This window comes from Babylonia areolata, chromosome 6, assembly GCF_041734735.1.
Source record: "Babylonia areolata isolate BAREFJ2019XMU chromosome 6, ASM4173473v1, whole genome shotgun sequence".
Taxonomy (NCBI): Eukaryota; Metazoa; Mollusca; class Gastropoda; order Neogastropoda; family Buccinidae; genus Babylonia; species Babylonia areolata.
The window spans coordinates 49,945,185-49,970,478 of NC_134881.1; the positions used below are offsets into that span (position 1 = coordinate 49,945,185).

Genomic DNA, 25,294 nt, shown 5'->3' on the forward strand with positions numbered 1-25,294 from the left:
TAAATATGTGCGTTTACAAACATATATCACATATATCCAGATCTGTATAGGAATGGGTTGAGACCAGGATTTCCAAGAAACACACTCACACCACACAACACAAACACAAACTCACAACACATATACACACAAAATTATGCACAAAGAAAATCTGGTTTTGATGAGATGATATATATTCAAGACTAAATGACTATCAGCACTATACATTACCCTGAGAAAAACACTTTCATTTCCAGGGAAGTGAAATGCAATAATATTCAATGTAACATCTTGTATAACATCAATGAAACATGAAAATTTTATCAATATATGGAAAAACTGGAACGGAATGTGAACATTTACCAAGATGCAAATGCTATCTTTGATAATCAACAAACAAGAAACAACAGATTACTTGAAACGAAGTTTTTCGTCAACATCTTCCTCAGGTTCTTTGGTGATCATTTTGACCATATCTTCCATGTTGTCGGACTGGGTCAAACTGAAACAGAATAAGGCAAGTCAGTGAACCCTGTACATGCATTGCTGTCTTGAGTCTGGATTCCAAATTACACAAATAAGATTTTTATAACCCCTTTAGGAGTCAGCAAGGAACTATTACTGGATGCTTCAATGGTATATATATATATGAGGCTGTATCTCTGCAGATACACACATGCTGTGTGTGTGCAGCATGCATACTAGTGTGTGCGTGTTGTGTTGCTTTCTATCAGAACAGAATCCTCTAGGGACTGCACATTACCACAGAACAGCGCCACCCCCATCCCCTTTTTTTCTAGATGCAAGTGTATTTGTTTTACTTCTAAAATTGATTTTTCTAAAGAATTTCATGACAGACAACCCTTTTATTGCATTAGGTTCTTTTACATGCACTAAGTATTATGCTGCACACAGGACACTGGTTTATCGGCTCATTCAAAAGTAGCACCCAGCCCAGACAACCACTCAAGGTCTTTTGGGGAGTATGGAGGGGGGATGTGTGTAAAAATCCTTGTCTATATGGGATTCAAACCTGCAGACACTTAGATCAAGCTGCTAATCTGTGTGTGTGTGGTGTGTGTGTGGTGTGTGTGTGTGGGGGTGTGTGTGTGTGTGTGTGTGTGTGTGTGTGTGTGTGTGTGTGTGTGTGTGTGTGTGTGTGTGTGTGTCTGTGTGTGTGTGTGTGTGTGTGTCTTTTTGAAACTGGTAGCCAGTGAAGAGAGTGGAAGAGTGGAGTAACATGCTCAAACTTGGAGGAGCATAGTTCTGAACTCTTTGAAGTTTTATCAAATGAAGTTTTTGGAATGCCAACAAGAACAGAGTTGAAGTAATCAATCCTGGACAAAACAAATGCACAAACTAATGTTTTGGTTGCTTCCATAGACAGGTAATGGTGAATACATCTAATTCGTTGCAATTCAAGGTAAACTGATTTGCAAATGTTTGAAAAGTGTTGCTGAAATGACAGACTGTGGTCAAAACTGACACCGAGGCTTTGCACTGATTGGGAGATAGTAATGACTGTGTTGTTTACCAGAAGAGAATGAGGGAGAGACGGGTGGTTCATAAATTTCTTGGGGCAAGCAAGCAACAGTTCAGTCTTTTCATCATTCATGTAGTTTGCTGAAGGTCATCCAAGACTTTAAGTCTGTTACAGACTTTTGCATGTGTTTGTGTGTCATCAGTTTCAGCAATAGTAGCCAAGTGATAAGAGTTGAGTGTCGTCAAACTATTCACCAATTCCATGATTTAACCACTCAGATACTTCTGAAACGAACTAGCTATCACATGCTCAACATTTTCCACAGACTTTTCAATAAGATGGTAAAGTTTATGTAAATTGGTCAACTCAAATGTTAAGCAAGTTCATTTTAATTAATACAACACCTGAAAAAAATATATTTGTGTACAAATACAATACATACTTTGATGGTGAAGTGTGTCATTCTGTATAAGTTTCTTCCTTTTAAATTCAATTGCGGATAATAGATTGTCATGCTGTATTAAAATGCTAATCAGGCAACCCAAAACTAGTCCAAAAATGATCCGGGAACCCAAGAAAAACTGCAGATTTAGAAAAAGGAAATAACATGTACAAGTATAATACTGAAAGTGTGGAATGTTTTTTTTTTTACTTTAAATCCAAATTCAGTGTTGACATGTATTTCTAGCGAAATGAATTTGTTAAAATGTTTACCATGGACATGAACACACATATATATAATACATGATTATATACATACATATACACAGACAACCAAAAAAGTGTCATACTTACTCTGTTTATGCATGTAAACCAAAAACAATTATATTCATTCTTAAGTTATACACTCACAAGTCAATCAATTTCCTGTTTTGAGCCTTGCATTCTTGCAAGATGTCATCTTCTTCCATAAGTTCACGTAATGTGACATCCTGAAAACACAAATACATGGTACTTAGCAGCAGGAATCTAATGTAAAGGCTTTGATACAAATGCAAACTGAACTTCCCAAATACCATATTTTGTTTATTATACAATCTCTAAAACAATAAAAACTGTACAAACTGGAAATGCTTTACAATGCACTATGTCAAATCTATATGTACATAACATCTGGAATCAAGGCTCCAGAACAGAGGCCCCCCTGCACTCAGTAATCCCCAAAACCCTCCTTCCCCACTCAGATAAAGTGTTGTCCATGAATCTCACACCCACTCCTGAAAACAACTTTTTCACTTAATTATTCATTATCTTGAAAATCAGCTTGTGATGTCATCAATTTAGGAAAAAAACAAAAAACGAAAAAAGCAAAAAAAACATTACACAGTAATGCTCAAATCAGTTTTGTGGTATTTGGTTCATTATAAAAACTAAGCTTACCTAAATGCCAAGTGGGTTTTTCATGTTCATCAATTGTTTGTTTGTTGGTGGTGGTGGGTTTGTTTTTTTTTAAACCTTTCTCTTCCAGATATTTGTGAGTTTTGCAAAATAATCACCAACCCCTAAAAAAAAAACAAGAGACGCAATGCCTTCAAGACTCACTTGTGATACACTTTTTCTTTTCTTTTTTTTTAAATCTAATCGTTAAAATGTGTTCTGTATTTGTTATTATAAAGCTTCGGGTTAAAAGAAAAAGAAAAAGAAAAAAAAAGTCCCAACGGCAGATTCGAACCCTGCATGTTCGGGTGAGAAGAAACTATCTTATCCATTACGCTATCGTGGCTCCTTAACTGACATTCAAAAAAATAACATTTAAACATGCTTTTTTAAAGGGCGATAAATCGATTGCGGTATTCGCAGTGAGAACGCTGTTTAAATCATATTATTCTGGTGTATCTTGGGCATTCAAAAAATCTTTAAGGGCAAATAGAAATTCTTTTTAAGTTCGCAGTAAAGGAGATGTTGCTATTGCCACAATCACACTGCAACATTTAGCCATTTTCTCTGGATCTAGATAGATGTACAAGTTTAGTTACACCCGGTTGACACAGTTGATTCAATTTCTCCTTTATCATTTTATGTTCATTCTAGTTTTATAGTTTTAATGTTGATATGAAAATTGAGTATTTTGTTAAACTAATAACATGTAGAGCCAAGTACAAGTACTTCGAAACGTCATATGAAGTGAAAAGGACTTCATTTTGAGAAAAGTCAAGACAAGAAATTTTTATGTTTCATCAATTCAAGGGTATTAACTCTCATGGTTTATTATTTTTGACTGTGAATTCCAACTGATTCTGTGGATATTTTTATGGCAATTTGGGGCATAATCCAGTAAGTGATGAGGCGTTCACAAATCTTTCTCTGAATAAATATTTAACTATCTCCTCCTCCAACTTTCCATCACATGTTATTGTGTATTGTCGATTGAATATAGGACTGAACAGGCAGGTCAACAACTTGAAACAAAATGGCGTCATTCGTGTCCATGAAGAATATGAGCACGCGCTTTGAATATGTATCAATATGTGTATGCAACTGATTTTTACCCATGACCTTCAGGGTTCAGCCAACAGATCTATAAAGTCCACTTGTATTGATTTTAGTATTTTCCGAAAAAGACCACTTGGGCGAATAAACATAGTGAAAGCCCTGTACACTGAGAGTAAAACACACAAGCTTTTTTATGTACTGAGTATAATTTCAAAATGTAATGTTTAAGATGAGAAAGATCAGTTTAAAGCAAATTAAGCCCCCTAGCATTAATTACAGATTAATTTCCCTTTTTTAATATCTGCACCAAAGACATGCAAAATAAATATAACTTCCATGCTTAGTCAAAGAAGTTGAACAAAAAATGATAAAAAGACTGCTCTTGTTGTTGTGTCAGAATATCAGATCAAAGTGCCAAGTTTAAAGAGAAAAAAACAACAACAGTAAATTCAGTTTGTATATAATTTGGCTTCTTTTTAATTTTTTTTGGTTTTTGTGCCCATCCCAGAGGTGCAATATTGTTTCAAACAAGATGACTGAAAAGAACTGAATTTTTCCTATTTTTATGCCAAATTTGGTGTCAACTGACAAAGTATTTGCAGAGAAAATGGCAATGTTAAAGTTTACCATGGACACACACACACACACACACACACAACCGAACACCGGGTAAAAACATACTCACTTTGTTTACACAAGTGAGTCAAAAATCACAAACATTAAAAAAAAATATACTCAAAAATATGCAGAGTATATATTTTCTCGAAGAAAAATGAATGGAGAATATAATTATCATAACTTCAATGTTGACAGGATGAGATAACTCACAATCAGGGGAAGATAACGGATTTTTTCAACAACAAAAACACATAATAATTTGATAAAAAAAGAAGAAAATTCAAGTTTGTACAGATGGAAACAGTGCTAAAATATTAGCAAATGCATTACACACAACAATCAAGTGCAGTTATGTTGTTTCCTGTACAACCATGTTGTTTTAAGCATAAAAACAAAGTATATATAACTACTCACATACACCGACATACACACTCTACACCAAACACCCACAAACACTATCACAAAATATTACAACACAACTCACTGTAAACAATATTTCAGCTGGAAGTTTTCATCTAGAGGGTTTCACTGTAGATGAAAACCCCCAAATCAAGGATTTAAAGCTAAAATACTGCGTTTTTTCTGTACCCACTTATGACACAACCCCATCCCCTTCCTGTTGATGCATCACGTAGCATACAATCATCATCAGGATAAGCAGAATCACTTCAGTTGATCAACAACATTACTTTTGTTTTCTATCACGATTTCGTATTGGCTGTTGTTGTTGTTGTACTGAAAATCAAACAAAATTCTAGCCACCTCTTCTGTGCTGTATATTCTGGCAGCCATTCTGACATGCTCAAGAGCTTCTCGCTTTATAAAAAACAAACAAAAAAACAAAAAAAACACACACATCAAAATCGAGCCAAACCTTGCAGATAATATTTTTTTCATTCATCAAGGAAGTCACCATTTGCAAGGGAGGTAAGTATTTGTAAATGAGGGGCTGGACACCTGATTATGCAGTTACCCCTAAACCATGGATAGGGTTGGAAGTGAAAGGCTTAGTGGTGGTCACTTGTAAAATTTGTAACAAGACACCACTGTGGCTGGACGTTTATTGATTTCCATTTTATTATGGTGAACAACACAATGTGCAAATATGCAAACAATCTTTTTCTGACATCATTTCCATTCAATCTACATAGATTGATAGAATATTGTAATTATGTATTCTTTACATTAACCTAACACTTAAAATCATTTTCATTCAAGGTGTAAATTAATATCAGAATAAAATGGTGAACAACACAAAGTGCAAAGCACGCAAACAATATATTTTTCTGACATCATTTTCAATCAAGCTTTATAGAATATTAGAATGACATATTCTTTATGTTAAAGGAGGAGTTTGTATTATACTCCATGTTTGGTGTTTACATATACTTACCATGTCAAACTGATGCAAACTAGGCCTATGGTTTGCTCTGTTTGGCCAAATTTCGCGCGGCTAACAGTGAAAAGACGCCCCTCTTAGTCTGGCCCGCTCTTAGCCAATCAAACGCCTCTAACAGTTATAAGCGCTGAATCATTCCGTGGCCATGAACGAAAATGCCCCATGAGAACCACGGCGGAGACGCGGGGACGGACGGGCGGGCATTCGAGTTTGACATGGTAAGTATATGTAAACACCAAACATGGAGTATAATACAAACTCCTCCTTTTGGTGTCATATACTGTACCATGTCAAACTGATGCAGAATTTAAAGCAAATGGAGGACGGCAACGCCTACTGGTTCGTATGGGGAGCCCTTGAAACTGAGACGGCAGTGTTAGCCGCGACAAAGGAAATCCCCTTGGAACCGTCAGCCCTGGTCATACGGAAATCCCGGAGGTAGAAGTTGATGAAGGGATTCTCAGACCGCTAGAAGGCTGCCTCCAAGACATGCTGCAGTGGTACCGAGTGCTGGAAAGCAGCCGAAGTAGCTCTGGCCCGCACTTCGTGTGTTCTGGGATTAAGACAACTGATATCCTTGTGTGCATGAGAGTAGGCTCTACGAATGACTTGGGAAACCCAGCGGGAAATGGTGCCTGCAGCGATATCTTTCTTGTAATTCTCATTGAGGGAGATGAGAAGGCGCCTCTGAGAAGAACGCTTATGGCGAGACCTATCCCAATAGTATTTGAGGCACCGAACGATCTCTGCCTATCTTCATCATCTTGGGCAAGAATATCCGACAAAGGTCTGACCCTCAGAGAGGCGGAAGGGACCTCGGGGTCTTGGTTCTTAGCCAGAAACTCTGGAAGGAAACGAAGAGTGATGGAACCATCTCTGTGGAATGCTAGATCTTGTGGCATACCACTAAGACCATGAATCTCACTTCTACGACGGCCCGTGGCCAGCAACAGAAGGAAAGTGGTCTTGAGAGTGAGCAGGTCAAAAGGAATAGTCCCCAATGGCTCAAAGGGCTGTTTTCGAATGAAATCCAGCACCAGGAACAAGTCCCAGAGGGGCACTCTTCTGGGATTCCTAGCTTCCTTCAGAGAGGCGCCCCTAGCCACCTCTCTGAGCAGGAAATCAGCTTCAAAAGCGGGACCACCTAGCTGTTTGATAGTGGTACAAATGGCAGACCTGTACCCTCTCACAGAACTAGCAGACAGGTTGAGAACCGAGGAGCAGTGAGCCAGAAAGTTGGCCAGCTGCATGCTCGTAGGGTTAGTAGGGGGAATGTTCTGAGCTGTACACCAACTCAGCCATTTCTTCCAGCGAAAGTCATACAAGGTCTCTGTTCCCTCCCTCCTGGCTTTGGAGACTATGGAGAGGAGGTCAGAGGAGGCACCCCCCTTGGTCAGCGCGGCCGACACAGAGGCTGACCGAGGGGTGGAAGACTTCAATGGTGATGCTGACAGTTCCGCCTGCACAGCAGCCACGCGTGCAGGTGGAGCATTTGAGGATTGGAGTGAGGAAGGCCCGAACGAGGCTGCCTCAGCAGATGAGGTTTGGTTTCCAGTTCCAGTGGTGGAACATGTGTCAGGGACTGAAGGACCGGAAACCAGGGCTGGGCTGGCCATTTCGGCGCAATGAGGATCAGCTGCGGGCGTTCCAACCTGGCTTTCCGTATCACCTTGGACAGGATTGGAAAGGGAGGAAACGCGTAGGCAATCAGACTGCTCCAGTCTAGAGAGAGAGCATCCACTGCCCATGCTTCTGGGTTGGCGACCGGAGAGACGTAAGTGGGAAGTCTCTTGCTGAACCTTGTCGCAAACAGGTCTACCATCGGCCGGAACCACTGTTCCCACACTCCTTGCAGGGTGTCCTTGTCCAGGGTCCACTCTCTGTGTATGACACTCTTGGACATGCTGAGAGCATCTGCCAAAATGTTGTCTTTCCCTGCTATCTGTCTCGCTGAAAGTGCAATGCCCTTGCTGTGGCACCAACGGAGGAGAGCCTCGGTCCGCAGAGAGAGGTCTGCCAAGTGCGCTCCCCCCCCTTTGTTCACGTAACATGCGACTGTTGTATTGTCCATGAACAAGCGAATGGTCTTCCCATTGGCCTCCGCCATGAAGTGCTGGAGAGCCCTGTGAACTGCCTCCAGTTCCAGAACATTGATGTGGCATAGGCGCTCCTCCGGGGACCAAGTCCCTGCTGCATGGAGTGAGTCCATGTGGGCTCCCCAGCCCAGGGAGGAGGCGTCTGTGAATAGTGCCACCTGAAGAGTAGGTGGGGCTATGGGCACCCCCTGTGTCAGAAGAGGGGTGGTTAACCACTCTGATGTCACCTCGAGGAACCACTCACCCAGACATATCCGGGTATCCCATGGCTGAGTGCTCTGGGACCACCGTAGCCTGAGTGCCCTCTGAAGAGGGCGCTTGAGAACCCTGCCCAGAGGGATGAGAGGTGCCATGGACTCCATCATGCCCAGGAGGGAAGAAAGTGTCCGCGCTGTTGCTTGGAAGGAATGGCGCAAGACGGTCCCACCGATCTGGCGTCGGAGGGACTATCATAGACCGCGTGTCAAATCTCATCCCTAAGAAGTCGAAGGACTGGCTCGGGGACAGATCGCATTTCTCCTGGTTCGTGATGAAGCCCAGTTGGGAGCACAGGTCTAGAAGTCTGGCTGTATGACTCTGGCACAGAGCCTGTGACTGGGCCAGAATAAGCCAGTTGTCCAGGTACACACAGAGCCGAATGGACTCCGACCGGACGATTGACACCAATTCCCGTACCACCTTGGTAAACAGGAAAGGGGCAAGGGACAGACCAAATGGGAGGACAGAGAACTGGAACACTCTGTCCCTCCACATGAACCTCAGGTACCGGCGGGATGCCGGGTGGATGAGGATATGGAAATAAGCATCTTTCAGATCGATGGACGTCGCCCAATCGCCCCGTTGCATGGTCTCCCGAATCTGTGCCTGTGTGTCCATCTTGAATTTCATCTTGGGGAGGAATCTGTTGAGGGGGGACAAGTCCAGGACTGGTCTCCACCCTCCGGAGACCTTTGGAATCACGAACAACCGGCCGTAAAAACCGGGGCCCGGGTCCGAGAGTTGAGATATCGCCCCTATGAGGAGTAGGTGCGATATCTCTTTCTCTAAGACGCTCTTCTGCTCCATCGAGCTGGGCACATAAGGAGGAGTGGATCTTAGAGGGGGGGCGGTCCCCCACCCAAGGGAGCATGTACCCCGACTCTAGCACCGAAACAATCCAGTCGTTGAGTCCCAGAGCACGCCACTGATGAGCGTGCCAGGACAAGTTTCCTACTTGGAGGGGCTGAACGACTGGCGGTGCTGAATCGGGGCCCAGTCATTGGGGGTGCTGCCTTCTGGCCTTGGGCATGGCCGGACGGCTTGGACGGCCATGAGGTGGTTTGTTCCTCTGCCGCTGATTCTGAGCACGCCGCTTTGACTTAGGAGGCGAGGTACATGGAGGAGCCCTGGTGGCGGGTCTCTTCAATGGCATAGAACCCTGGCGCCCCTGGGAGGAGTGGGCTAAATATGAGGCCACCTCCCTGTTTGTCTCTGCCCTGTGGCTGACAAAATGCAGCGCATACTGGCCGAAGAGGGAGTGCTGCTGTGCTGGGATGGACCGCAGGGCAGCCCTCTCCTCTACTGGAATGTTAGAGAGGCGGAGAACAGCATCCCGCCGCGCTAGCACAGTATTGAAGTGAAGGCTGGTAGCTGCGTCTGCAGCTGCCGTGAGACCAGACGCTACTTGATTGCCAAAAGTGTTTAACCTCGGGTCTGAGAAGAGGCCAGGCAGGCCAGAGGAAGGAGACTCCGTGTCCTGCTGAACTGGACGTTGTTCCCACAGCTCATTGGCTCTGTGGAGGAACGCGTCAAAGAAGGTGTAAGCCGTGGAAACCTCGAGGAGGCAGCGGCGGGCCAGTTTGTCCCACTCTGCAAATGTCTTAAAGGGAAGAGTAGCTGAGGTGGGGAAGGTGGTGCGTTGTGAGACCAACATCCTGTCCTGTGCGGAGCGCTCTGCTTCCCTGTAGGCAGGGTGGTCCTGTGTGTACCAGGACCACACTCCTCCCTTGGAGGGATCTTTAAGGAACTTGCCTGGGGCAAAAGCGCCCGGGGCAGAGAGGGACTCCCTGCCTGGAGGAGGGATGGAAGCAGCACCCCTGACGGTGCGGGCTGGCTTATTAAGCCACTCCTGAGCCATTTCTGGCACTCTGAGTCGCCTTGTGGTTCTGGAGTTAGAGTCACCTGACCGTAGGAGGGTTAAGGGTGACAAAGTTGCCTGAGGGACTGATTCAGCATGCGTGACCCTATTGGGGAGGGTCAGTTCGAGCTCGGCAAAGTCCGAGTTTGGTTCAGGCTGGTCCCTAGGGAGGCGTGGGCTCCATCTGTCGCACTGGGATGGGGGCGAAGAGTGCTCATCCGCTTGTTCGTCCTCATCCGAAGACAGGGGCTGTCCCTCTTGTTCACAGTCCATCCCCTGCTGGGTGCCATCCCAAGTGGATGTACCCACGGGGGCGTCCTGTGGGCTGTGGTCAGCCCAGCGGGATGAGCTGGGGCGATCCCGAGCAGGGACCCTGGTCTGTTATGTCCTTGACACCTGAAGAGGGTGGGGAGTGTGTGGACCGTAGGTCCAACCATGCTTGGGATGGTGGGTGCCACACCTTCTCAGAGAGAGCGTCCCTGGACGCCAGAGGGACCCACGAGTGCTGTGAGGGGACAAACACCCACTCATCTCCTTTTAGGACCGAGGGCTGGGTAGGTGGGAACGGCAGGCTCCCACGGGCTGAGCGGGGCCCCTCAGCTGCCGTCGGTCCTGAAAAGGAAGCCGTAGTGACCGTGGAGGTCACCTGCGTGCTGACAGAGGACCGATTCGAGGCTGTAGTGTTAATACTGGTCGAGGAGCTCGACCTGCCCGACGAGGAGTCAATCCCTCTTGTCGGGGCTGTGTGTGTCACTCTGTGGTCTGTGCTGGGTTGGGTCCGGTGGGGAGCGGACCAGGGGTTAGTCCCTGGTCCTCCAGGGAACCCAGCATGCACCATAGGTGCACCCCAGTACGGGTAGAATGGGGGTTACCACCCGTGGGCACCAGCCATCCCGTGACCCCAGCCCCAAGGGTCACTGGCGCCTTGACCTTGCTGAAGGGAAAAACCTGGCCAAGTCGGAGGGAGGTCAGGTCCGACTTGGGTGTCAGACAGGCCGAAAGGCCGGCGGTCTGACTGCCCGGAACCGCCTGACACGCGCGGGACTCCCCCAGCAGGGGAGACCGGCCGGATAGCGGGTGCCACGCGCCCCGAATCCCCTCCCGTGGGGAGACTGGGGTGGCTTGGCCCGGGGTGGACAAAGTGGAGGTCCCCCCCCCGGAACCAAATGTTTTTCTCCCCCAGAAGGAGGTGGGGGAGGGGGGTCGACCGAGAAGGGAGGAGGGGGAACAGCACTGGGGCCCCTGAGGGCCGTCTCCGTGTGGGGACCCGGGTAACGGCGGGGGGCGGCCTCCCCTTGGGAGTCCGCACCCAGCCGCGAGTTCCCACCACCAAGAGAGGACGTGCTACTCCCCCCTCCACCTGCCTCGCGCTGGGACACCTCGGGAGGCGACGCTCGTATCCCTTTCCCCCCGGTCCCCTTCATGACCGTTTTATCGGGACGAGCGTCCCCTCCGCGATCTGCGTCTCTTGCCGAGTATCTCTCCCAGCATCATGATCCCTGCCTTCGTAGGATGGCATACGAGGCATGGTACCACGCGTAAGCACCCAGCGAACAATTCGATCCCCAACAGAGAAAGGAAAGACAGGATCGACTCAGAGGTAGAAAAATACGAAGGAATCGAGGGGGCCGAGTCGAAACGAGTACACAGAATGTAAGAACAATATACAGGCAAGCCGCATACAACAAAATAAGGCCAAATGAAAACGCTTAATAGCCAAAAAAAGCGTTAGACGAGACAGAGCGAAAACCTGACAAGATGGCGTGGAGAGCCTTGGCCAAAGGAATGATTCAACGCTTATAGCTGTTAGAGGCGTTTGATTGGCTAAGAGCGGGCCAGACTAAGAGGGGCATCTTTTCACTGTTAGCCACGCGAAATTTGGCCAAACAGAGCAAACCATAGGCCTAGTTTGCATCAGTTTGACATGGTACAGTATATGACGCCAAACCTAAACTTAAACTCAATTTCATTTGAGCTGTAAATGAACATTAGTAATTTAGAATAAAATATTCTCTGTTCTAACCAGACACTGATAAACAGCAATTTCCTTTCTTCATAATTCTTTTCAATCTCAGATCTAAGTATAATGTTTCGCAAGAGAGTTCATTGGATCAACACAGAACAGGCCTTTATTTATCTAGGTGGATGACGTCAAGAAGATAGCAGTATTTTTTCTAGGACTTTTGTCATCATCGGCAGTAGTGTTATATAACATCACATCTAACTTCTAATTTTTCCAAAGTCATTTTCATCAGGAAAAAACAACAGGACAACGGACATTTTGGGAGAGAGAGAGAAAAACAAAAAACAAAACAAAAACGGTCAGAAAAAAAGTATGACATTTTTACATCCCTGTTTTTTTGTTGTAAGTACCATATTTTGCATTGAAGTTTACAGCTGTACTTCTGTTGCTTTTGCATACATGACTTATGTATCTGTTTTGAGATTCTTTTTTCAAATCTGTTACATTCATCAAATAATCAGGAGACTAGAGGAGTTTCTTATAGTAACATTAGTATGTTTTGAGGATATTACTTAATTATTATAACATGTTTCATTGATCAGTTTCATTAACGTGAAGATTTGTCTTTGTCACTTGGGACATCAAATGTCCATGTTACATGTGACATCATTCTGAACATTTACTTTTAGTTTTAAGCTACTGACTCCTCTAAATATAAGGGTTATCTAAAGATATTGTTTGGTTTCTGTAATCAAACAGTATATTCAATCTTGTAAAAAAAATTTTAAAAAGGTAATTTTTATTATTAAAAAAATATTACAAGCTGCTTTGTATGCACATGCAAACTTTGTGTGCAATGTAACAAAAAACGTGAAGTTCCAAATCTACTGACTGTGTTGACTACGCATTTGTATCTTTATCATTGTTTGTCTGCTTTTACTCGTTTTAGTTTGGTTATTATTAAATGAAAGGTTAAACAAGGCTGGCTAAAAGAGACAAAATGGTCACAACACAATGATTCCTATTAACAGACAGATGGACAGAAAACCAGCCTGTGTGACACATGTCATCACACTGGCCTAGTGAGATGCTTCATTGCCCACTCAACTGTGATTCTAACGAAGCGCCTTCTCATAGGGTAGGATCACTGTTACAAGCTTCTTTTGTTCAGAATATATACTTGTGTGCAATCTTGTTTTTGGTGTCCAGGTTTTGCAAGGACATTTTCAGACTTACACTACTTTGAGACCAGCCAATACTGAAACCATCTTACATTTTATCAAAATTAATGCAAAGCACAATACATGTACCTTTCAGTGAAATCAGAAAAACAGAAATTTGGTTTTATTTGCATTCTATTTTCTTTTATTCCTATGTCACAGAATGGTCCCCACCTTAGGAGAGTGACCCATATAAACTTAAGTATCAGCAGTATCAGTAACACACCTACAAAATTGCCAGATTTAAAGAAATTATTAACTGAAATGAAAACTGAGCCTCAAAATGGCCACCAAAAATTTGCATGAAGCTACTGGGTTGCAAGTGAAGCATGCACATGTTATGAGTGATTATTTCAGCTTTTCTTTGCTGTTTGGTTATCTAACAATGTCAAAAAAGTGTTGCACTTGAAACAAGAAGTCAACTGTGTTCTACTGAGTTATATGACACTTGAAAAAATGCCTGTAATGCATATTACACTAAGTGTCAGACTTTACTAACAAATTCAACACTACTTCTGAACATATTCGCAGCTGGAACTGATGTTTAACACATATTCAACTAAAAGCTGGGTTGAAAAGTTTTCAAGTATACTCTTACTTCTCTAGGAAAAACCTTAGTAAAAAAAATATTGAATCAATTTTCTGCCACTATGTCACACCTAAAATGCGCATTACACTCCACTTTTGAAGTCGTAGTCTGTTTACTGAACACAACGACCAAACAGGAAGTTCCAGAAGAAACAATCTATATCTGTGATTTGATTGGCGGACTTCATTTCTTCATACCCCCCAAGGAGATAATTTGGTAATTCAACAAAACATAAAGCGCAGGACACTTTGACCAGACCTCCGCAGCTGACTGTTGTAGAAGGATTTCTGCCACGAGAATCATTATGACCTCTTTTAAACCCCTTTTAACAACATTATGAGCAATGGATTTGGGAAAAGTTTAGAATACGGATCTACAGAAAAGTTTAGTATAGTATTATGTCCATCCTTTAACTCTGTGATTATTACTGCATGTGTGTATGGCTGTGATAGTGCATACATGTAGATTTACCCTAAATTACATTTTAAGGGTTTCTGTTTTTTCTACTGTGATTATTGATTGTAATGATGGTTTGCCATAGGTTGATATCTTAATATGGTTTATCAATATACATGTTGAATGAATGTGATTTTCTTGTACTGTTTTTCTGTTTTACACCACATATGAATTTCTCTTGCAGAGATAAAGTATTCTGTATTGTTTCACAGTTGTGTTGCATGCATTACAATGTAACACATCCATGTTGACCTTGTACAGAGTACAAACATTTCTAATGTGGAATTGTGTACTTTATTTTACTTGTTTATACCTTCACTTTAAATTAATCTGCTATATCAATAATCATTTAAAGCATATAACATTTCATTTACAGGTCCATGCTTGTCACACTGTAGTACACAGGACACCCTTCAAGACCCCATAATGGCCCCATTTCATACTTGATAAGTTGATTGGGATATTTTGCTCTGTGAATATGTTAAGTACATGTTTGTGTTCACTTGACCAATTCTTTGATGCTACGGATATGATTTTAATGCATGTCACAGAAGTAGATGCACCAAAGTACATTACAGATGGCAGATCGCAAAAATGTTGCAAGTTAAAACTGATCCCAAGTTTTTCAGGGTTTTTTTTTTTTTTGTAATCCAAGAACACATGAATGAATCATATGAATAAATGAGAAAGAAAAGCAACTCTTCTTCTTCTTCTTTATTCTTTGACACACTATGTCTGTGTCACATGTTAACACCGTCACATGTCACATGTAATACTGTGAATATGATGGCATTTACAAATTTCTTCTGTGTGCTTTTACACTTCGAGCTTTGAATCTGATGCTTCGCTCATTCTTCAAGTTTGTCAAAAGTAACATTGTCATGAGCAATGTATTGGGGGAAGTTTGAATTAGGAATCCACAGTAAAGTTTGTCATGTGCATTTCAGTGCTACACATCCACGTTGACTTTGTACAGAGTACAAACATTTCTTATGTGGAACTATGCACTTTATTTTACTTGTTTATACCTTCACTTCAATCTTCCGTATCAATAACCATTTAAAATCAAATGTATCAAATATTTCATTTACAGGCCCATGATTCCATGTTTGTCACACTCTAGTACACAGGATGCCCTGCAACACCCCTATTTCATATTGCAAGACTGAACAAACTGGCAGCATCAATGATTTTCTAACTTTTTATTAAGATTCTATATGCCATTGCCTGCCAAAACAAAAAATTGTAGTCCAAAGCTTATTTTGATATTTTTACACAACATTCTAGTCACCCATTCCGGAGAACAAGTCATACATATATGTACACATGTAAACAAATCGATCTCTTGAGGAAGGAACGAAAACATTAACAAAACTTGGAATAAGCTACATGATACTGAAAATGACCTCTCTCTCTCTCTCTCTCTCATGTATCTATGTACATAGAAATGATATATATATATATATATATATATATATATATATATATATATATATATATATATGTCAAAGTGATTACAATGTATTGTCATCAAACTTTTTTAAAACCTGTTTAAACTTTCATTCATATCTATACTATATAGTACTTTTAAGCTATCGCATTCACTTTGCATCAGCTCTTTAAAAAGTGAAGTTAAAAGCAGTCAAGTGCTTTTAATAGCGTTTTATTTTTCATAAAATTCCAGCTAACTTGCTAAGTAGTCGCCGAATCTGGCAAACTACTCAATTACACTGCTAATTTACAGGTGATCCGTTCTTTCTTCTAGTGTTCTTGCTCTTCAGTACTTTTCTGCAGCCTTAATAAAAATCATGAGACACCTGAGACGTCTTCATGTTCTTAAAAGTAAATACTTTTACAGAAGTTTTAAACTAAATTTAGTACTGATTTGGTTTTGAACTTTTAGCTGTGAGATGTCTTTTGTGGTCATCTCTGGCTAAGAACAGGATAATTTTGCAAAATTTTAGGCCATAGAACAGGTCATACCAGAAATCAAGACTGTATATATATATCAGGGTTTTGGTTTGAAGGTGGTCATCACAAGCACACACACACACAAACACACACACAATTTGAAATGACCTAGCAATTCAAAGTTCGTCAACGGACTATACTTTTTTGGAAAGTCATGCGAAAAGGGCTTTTGCTTTTCTTCTTCTTTTTTTTTCATGCAAAACACTATACTAATATTTCAAAAAGAGAAAAATATATATCATGTTGTTACTCTGCAGTTCAACGCTGAGCTGATGAATACTGTAAACAAAACCATCAAAACTTGCAGAACTTTGTAGTTTTACAATGCTGGGATCAGAAACAAGCTACTACATGGGGAAGGATAGGGTGGGCTGGGGGTTACAGTCTAAAGTGATTTTTCAAGTACACTCATAAGTTTTTACTTACTTCTTTTTCAAGAAGAGTGTCCACATGAGATGATGTCAGCAAATTAAACTTCCAAAACATTGTTGCCTGCAACATGACATCAGATAATATAGAACTCATTAAACATTTAATAACCATGCTGTAACTCATTGCAAGATATGACAACAGTGAACACTAGTATTAGTTTAAATGTTAACCCTGACAAATGATACCAAATGAGGTGAAGGCAGATATAGCGTGGACAGGTCTCCAGAAACTGGAGATCAGACAGAAAGGCATGACTGCAACTGTCATGACCTGGCTCTCCATTAAGTTAAAGAAGTTGCCTGCCCAAATGAAGCAGTATGACTGATACTTTAATGCCTTTCAGTAGTAAGTACTGCCTTGTTTTGGTTTCTAGTTTTTCTTTTTTTGTATGAATTACTAAAAATGAATCAAATAGAATTAGAACCAAGATCCTGAAGACTGACTTTCTTACTTTTAGCATTATGTGATCAGAAATGAAACAAAGGAATTCAGGGATAGAAAAAAAGAGAGGCAAAGCCTTAATCAGTTAATGGCTCACATGATTCCTCTCTTATTTTAAGAGATAAAATAAAATAAATAGATAAATTCAAATAAAGGACAAAGGACCACCATTCCCACACACACACACACCCCCACACCCCCAAACGCCCTACGCCCCCAAAGTAGTGCTGGGTGGCAACTAGCAGTTAAATAACTTATTCGATAAGGGTTAAGACCAGCAGACAATAATACTTTAAATCTAAACTGATTCACAGCAAGTGTTAAAATCCATACTAAACCTGTCTGGTCCCCTTCACAAAATGAGTTTTTGTCCAACTAAAAGCTATGAACTGGAACATAAACATTTTCACCAAAATCACTGGTTGACATGTGATGATTTTAATCAATGTGTCAGCAAATGTGGAATTGAACCTATCAAAGTTTTAACCCATTCAGAAGTATTTAGTGGTGCGCGGGTGCAAATGCTACAAAAAGTTGGCTCAGGCACGCAAATTTCCTGTCAAGAGTGCCCAGCTGGCACTCAAAAATCGATACAGGTGAAATAAAATTAATCAAAAGACACACCAAGAAAGCAAGCTCAAACGCCGTCTTCTGCAGCTCGCTTCATGGAGCAGCATCTTCACGCGTATGTGATCGGATGTCGGCATTCATGGCGCGTTAACGACAAACGATGTTTCTCATCTTCAATGTTCAAAGAATGGCTCCCAAAACAGAGACGAAAGCTCGGGATGACAAAATGAATAAACAGCAGGAGTACAAATCAAAGCGCCAGCACGTGTACAATAAAGCCTGGCAGAAAGACTTTCCTCAGCACACCGTTGAAACGAAGGAAGATTTTATATCATTTTATTATGCTGGCACCCAAAACCACAATTGGGCACTCAAATGTCTTGTCCAGAGTGCCCAACTGGCACTAAAAAAATTAGTTAAATTCAAACCCTGTGAAATGTTTGTCAAATACACCATACAGAATCCAACATACTGGCAAAAACAACAAAAAACTAATAATATCAAATATGAATTGTTACTGGCAAGTTTTATAAATTGAAATAAATCAAATTCAAGTTTTCAAAGTTGTAGATATAAAAATTTAAAAGAACCTTGCTTTACTGGTTTGATCTGTTGATATGGACTGGTCTTTTTATTTCTGGTCCAGGCTGCGGTGTACAGTCTACAGATAACTATTCTCTTTGTTTTGGCAGGTGTCCATAGAGTTTTTGGTTTATTTGACTTCCACCTGGACACTGTGCAGTCAGAAATGTAAAGACCTGCCAATTCCCTCTTCCAACAAAGGCACAAGATGAATTGGGTGACTATGACTTTGGAAAACAGCACACTTACAGAGTTTTCTTCTTCAGTGGCATTGTTATAGAAAAGACTTTGCTCCCATGAACAGGAAATCAACTGTTACAGAACCAAAGTAAACACTCTAATAATGGGAGATAAACATCTGTGTACTAAGTTTACTGCCTTAAAATCGTTACTTGCTGGTCCATAAAAGCAAATAACTGGATGCATTGTTATCTTAAAATGATAAACTGCTGTGTCTGACCTGAAAAAAAACAAAACGTTTGAACTGTTCAGACAAGTTACCAATTTGATTAAAAAAAACTTTCAGTCTTTTTCAGACCTGTGTCCAAGGCTCAGATGAATCCTTCAGTATGTAAACAACTAAAGGAAAACAACACAAGCAAAACATACCAATGCTATGAAAATACATAAATACTAGTTTCAAACTTGACCCTAGCAAACTTCCATATCACTATCATTGTATCAACCACCATCCGCAACCGTTTTTGGACTCTGTGGCTGACTTCACCTCTACACCCCATCTCGCTCTCTACCACTGGCTTCAGATCCACTCTATTTACACACACCCAGATTCAAACTCTCCACTGTCAGCCACCGTTCTTTCTCTGTCTCTGGACCTTGCTTTTGAAATGAACTTCCTCTTTCACTTATTCATATCTCCACACTCAGCTCTCATAGGTCTGGCCTTAAAACACACCTCTTTCCAAGACAGCCTCCCTCCCCTGCCTCTTCTTCATCTTCAGTTTCTCAAGTTTAGAGTAATGCATGCGTATGAATGACTGGTGTGAAAGCACTTTGATTTGTCTCTAGCTCTGCACAAGATTCAGCACTACATAAATACTAATTGTTATTATGATGGCCATACTCATACTGAAAAGTCACAGTAACTTAGATTTTAGGTCCACATCCTGTACTTCCAACTATTTTCTTTTTTTCCTCTATCTTGAAGTCCATTACAAGAGAGATACTTGTAAGAGATTCATGAAGTATGTGGTCCCTGATCTTGGCCTACGTCCGAGCTGTCCAGATCATAGGAGGAGTTTGTATTATACTGTTTGGTGATACATATATGTCCAGATCATCATCTTCCCCCCCCCCCCACCCCCACCCACCCACCCCCTCGAATGATCCTTCACAAGAGAAAATACTTGCAACCACAGCATGATATGGTCATCTCTTCCTTTGGTGGTTCATGAGGCCTGAGATCCCTGGTTGCCACAATCTCAAACACATAAAGCACCTCCCATTAAATCTGGAGAACAGACTCTAGTCATAGCCATACCAAACAAACAACCCCAAAAATTAACTTTTTCCCCATCTGTTCAAGCCATACCTGTGTTTATCAGTGTATGTGCATTGTACGTGAACACACGAATCTTGCCTACGTACCATTTTGGAAATTTTCTTCCAAAAATTACGTTTAACTTAAGTAACATACTTACCGTGACCCACTAGTGCAGACTCCAGCAGGGGTCTGATTCCTGTCCTGTGCAAACTACTACCCGTCTATGCGGAGAAAATGAAAGTAGCTACAGCCGATATCCTCCCAAAGTAGGTTACCTCCCCTGTGCATCCCTGACTAGTGCCTTCCTTTTTCATATTTTTTTTTTTACACTGGAAGTGGAACTGAAACTGTGACTAGTGTAAGAAACCTCAGCTTGTTCAGTGTTTGGATAGTCAATTTAATTACTATCAGAAAAAAAAGTTTCAATTTATGTGATGGTTATTTGCTGAATTTATGACACTGAATGTGATATAACCAAACACACACACAAAATTAACACTTCATGACTTCAAATTCAATACTTACATAGTTACAAATGCCGAGTTGAAAACAACATAAGGAAAATACAAGTTTTCTCACCTCAAACTTTCACCAGAACACCACAATACAGATATTCCACCACAATAAAGTTATTCCATTAAAGTAAATTAAATCTATAGTATAGTAAATGTTATTCTTCCTATGTTTACTGAAATCATCACTGTTAATCTTCACAATCATCTTCTGACTCTGAAACAGATACCCCTTCAACAACAGACCCACTTTCCAATATTTCATCCAATTCTTTATGTTCTTCAAAAGTAAAAGTCGAAGCATGATAAGACATTTTATGAATGTAGCATGAGACATTTTATAAAGTGTACAAACTGGGCAGCACACACACAAATTATTGTAGAAAGAGAGGAAGAAGAGCACAAATGTTCAACTTGACACAAACACAAATATATTCACTCAAACTGACATCTACTAAACTGTACAAGTACATACAATTACAAAATGTGCACACACGCACGCACGCACGCACACACACACACACACACACACCAGTGCGTGCACATGCACATCACACACACATGGGACAGAATGAATATATGGCAATCTTGATTTGCTGAAACAGCAAAGCACTCTGCATTGTTGATTTTAATGTTCTTCATTTCAGTTTACACAGCACCCATCTACTTAAAAATTAACTACTGATCAGCGTACACAGTATCTGCCCTAGATGGCTACGATACCCCTTGAAAATGAAAGCAGTTGGTTTTTTGGGGGGTTTTTGTGAATACATCTCCACTAGCAAATGTTATGTGGTTTTGCTGTCAGCCATACTGACCCCTGTGATGGGCACACGTCGTGTACAATGCAGTTTTCCACTGTGGTGGAACCCAATACTATGCGGTATGTATGGAAACAGTTCATAAATGGCATAAAGATTGGGTTTCTTAAGATGGAAGAAAACAAATATTTTAAATCTGCTTCTTTCTGGTTTGTGTAAATTCTTAATTTACCGTTGTTTTTTCAATTTTTATAATCTTTATTCAAATTCATGCCAATTTTTCGTGGGCTTTCATTTGGGTGCCTTTAAATTTCACCACAAACGTGCGGTTAAAGTTGTTCCCCTACTTTGAAGCAGCTGTTACTTTGGGTGTCTTCTTTACTTTACCAGGAAATATTTCAGGTACAGTCTAATGAAATTAATGCACTGCAAAATACATTACCAGGTATTGTGTATGACTTCCATTATCGTGACACCAACTTTACAGCGGGTTTTTTTTTTGGTTTAATTAATAAAAAATAAAATTAAAAAAACACCAAAACACACACACACATTTACCACTATGTAGTCTCGTATTTTCATGCTAAAGTCAATTTCAGCCTGGGCCTTTGACTTAACGAAACATCATTCCAGGTTTTTTTGTTTTGTTTTTCCACATCAAAATAAAACTTGGTTGGCTAAGACTAAGATGTTCAGCCATCTCTAGTCTACTACTTACGGTTTACTCGTCTCTCCGTCTTTTATTCATGAAGCAGTCAGTTGGATGTTGCAGAGATTCTTCGATTTACATTGTAAACAATGATATTTCAGCACACAGAAAGCGTTGTCAAACAGGTCAAATTTGATCCAAATTCCGAAAAATACAACACAGTCGATCGAAATCAATCATGTCATCTCGAGAACCTGTTATATGGCACAGAGACTGACTGACTGAATACAAAACACGACAGTTGTGTGTTGTTTTGCAAAGCAACGGCACACTTCAACTATACCTCCCCTGAATAATGTAATCGAGTTTTTGTGTTGTTAACATCAAACAGCACATCCCCTTCTTCGCAAAATGGCTTCCAGGTAGTTTGAACTCTCGGTTCGGCCCATAATACTACGAGATCTCGCGTTACTTTTGTGCATTCAAAGTCCAACAACAATTTTGTTTCGCAAGCGGCTGGTGATGCTCTCAGAAAAACAGCAGTTTAATGCTTCAAAACTTAACAGTGTTTATTGTTTCAAAGCTTTGCATTGTATTAATCTGTCAATATAAAGGCGCAGCAAAAGTTGGACAGTGGTGCATAAAATCTTACTCCCATAGTGTAAATTATTTGTATGCACTCAAGGCCTGATAAGTGCGTTGGATTATGCTGTTGTCAGGACTGTCATATGTGGTGTGGCGCATATGGATTTATCGGAACGCAGTGACGCCTCCTTGAGATATTGCAACTGTCAGTAAATGGGTTGTGTCTTCAAAGTATCAAGTGACAGCCGGGTTAACTTTGTGATCCACTGTTTTGGTGGAGATCCGCGTCATTGCCGCTACTTCCCATCACTGAGTCGGAAATGTTTTTGGGTTGTGTTGTTTCTTTTCCATAGTTGTTTTTTTTGTTTTTTTTTCTTTTCTTTTCTTTTTTTTTTCAGTGAAGTCTCAACGAACTATTTTGATAAAAAGCCTTTTAAAAGAAAAAATAATCCAACGAGGTCAACATTCAGTTTCAGTAGCTCCGTCAAGGAGGCGGCGTCACTGCGTTCGGACAAATCCATATACGCTACACCACATCTGCGAAGCAGATGCCTGACCAGCAGCGTAACCCAACGCACTTAGTCAGGCCTTGAAAAGGTGAATAAATAATAGATAAGCGTGCATAGATAAGTAAATAAATAAATTAATAATTACAATATGAAAAAGATAGTAGTAACAATAATAATAATAATGAATGCGAATAAATAAATAAGACAACAATGATGATAAATAAGCAAATAAATGTAAAACATGAAGACACACATTCACACATACACCCACACATGCATAACAGATATGTACCAAACACTGATGCAGTTTCACAGATATGAAAGCACAGTCAAATACACATCATTAACGTACATGAGTCCCAACACACACACACAAACACACACCACACACACATTACCCTACACCTCCTCTACCCCCTCCTCCACACACACATTTCTAGGCTACGTATCGCAGCTTCCACGGCACACACACACACACACACAGATGAACACTTACTTGTACAAGCACACACACATACGCCCATATCCCTCACCCCCAACCCCACACACATATATATACAAAGATATATATATATACACACCCGCACGTTCCAATGTCCTGTTGCTCCCACAGTGTAGGCATGCATACACTCTCATACCCCCTCCCCCCGGCACCCCCACCTCCCCGGGCCCTCACACACACACATACGCACATGCACATAATTCTCCTGACACTTGTGTACACTTACACCCTCGCGGCGCATGCACAAACGCACTCAAACACACAGACCCATACACACATACATACACACACGCACAGAGGCTGCCACTGATTGGCTGCAAGAGGGATGGGAAAAGATCTCTGATGCCAAGAGCGTGGCGTCTAGTGTGTTGCTCAGTCTATTGTATTTGGAAAAGCCCACAGAGAGAGACTGTGTTCCGTTTTGAAGAAATGTGCGCAGTGTTGGTTTAGAAATTATGCCGATATTTTGATTTGCAAAGCATCGTGCTCTACCTTTCATGTTAGACTTACGGCCGCTCCCTCTCTCTGCTTTTATTTCTTTGAGGCGATCGATGGTGTGATGGCCTTGTACCTGTTCTTTTTGATATTCTTTGACTTTTCTGAGGATTTCCGATTTTCCTAGATGTAGGCCGCTCGTTGGTGTTGCGTTACCAGCAAGTCTGTCAGCTCGCTCATTTCCCTTAACACCTGCATGTCCCGGGCAGTATGACCATGTGAGTTTTTTAATTTGAAAATTGCGCATTGCCTTATGCCACTCGGGGCTTCCCATTCCGTTTTCAGCTTTCTGTATGAGGTTCATTGAGTCAGTTAGAATCATGGCATGTTGGTTTCCGGGCGTATGGATGGACGATAGCCACTGGAGGGCATGTGTCACAGCTTCAACTTCCACTGTTAGGCTGGAGGTTGTGACCTTGTGGGCAGCATTCTCTTCCCTAATTGTTTTTCCATTTTGTTTCACAGTGAATCCCCAACCGGATTGGTCTTTGGTGACTGAGCCATCTGTGTATATGATGATGTCCTCTTCTTTACTGTTTTCTTCTATGAGTAGCTTCACTTCCGCATCAGTTTTGCCCTCTGGCCATTCCCGACAATGTCTTCCTAGAGTGGGTGAGATGGCTGTGTTGAATAGATGGTTGAGGTTTACGGGGTTTTTCTCCCATTCTTTTGTTTCTTTCAGCTCTTGTAGTCGGCATACTAGCTGGATTGTGTCTGTTGCTTGCCCCATCCATGATCTTCCTCGTCCTAGACGGCTGCCTTTTGGTTCTTTGACTGCGTCATGCAGTGGGTTTTGGGGTTTTTCTACTGATGCTTTGAAGTAGGTCTTAACCTGTTCTAACTTGTTTCTGGCCTGCACTGAAGGAAGATCAAGCAGGTATCGCATGGTTTCTGTGGGCGTGTCTTTTGTTGTTCCAAGGATCAGCCTCATAGCTTCATTTTGAACTCTTTCTAATTTAGGAGGTTGCTTTGAGATGGTGTTGTTAGCCCAAGTCCTTAGTCAATCACACTGAGGACGAGTGATTGGTACAGTAGGAAGAGGTGGCATTGTTCAATACCTTTGGTTGCCATTGCTTTTAAGACTTAAAGGCCCTTTTTGCATTTGAGAACAGTATTTTCCGTATGTTTTCTGAAGGTCAGCATCCTGTCGAACTGTATTCCTAGGTAGTGGAGGCATCCAGTTTTCTCGATCTGAATCCCGTCGAATGACACAGGTGGTGGTGATTTGCTCGCGGTTCTGTTGTTGAGGGTGCACAGCAACGTTTGGGCTTTCGCTGGATTGATGGAAGATCCTGTGTCTTCGCACCATTGAGCAACATTGTTTAGTTGTTTCTGGACGGCTTTAGTTCTTTCCTGAGCATCCTTCGAAGTTTTGAAGACCAGGCTATCATCCGCAAGAGTAAGCACCCGAGCTATTTCGTTGTTGTTT

At 41.7% G+C, this 25,294-nt stretch overlaps 1 protein-coding gene across 7 annotated transcripts in view; it reads right to left on the reverse strand.

Annotated features, from left to right (window-relative positions):
• LOC143283116 (serine/threonine-protein phosphatase 6 regulatory subunit 3-like) overlaps positions 1-22,206 on the reverse strand; it is a 146,173-nt gene extending 123,967 nt beyond the window's left edge. For 6 of the 7 annotated variants that reach the window (XM_076589249.1, XM_076589248.1, XM_076589246.1 and 3 more), the window contains exons 1-4: positions 21,844-22,206; positions 16,750-16,815; positions 2,315-2,394; positions 395-481 (exon numbers count right to left, since the gene is read on the reverse strand). In XM_076589249.1, the coding sequence (XP_076445364.1) occupies positions 395-481; positions 2,315-2,394; positions 16,750-16,809 (227 nt within the window). In that variant the 5' untranslated portion in view covers positions 16,810-16,815; positions 21,844-22,206. The remainder of the gene's footprint in view (positions 1-394; positions 482-2,314; positions 2,395-16,749; positions 16,816-21,843) is intronic. The other variant, XM_076589245.1, reaches the window with a different exon arrangement.
• Between the last annotated feature and the right edge of the window lie 3,088 nt (positions 22,207-25,294).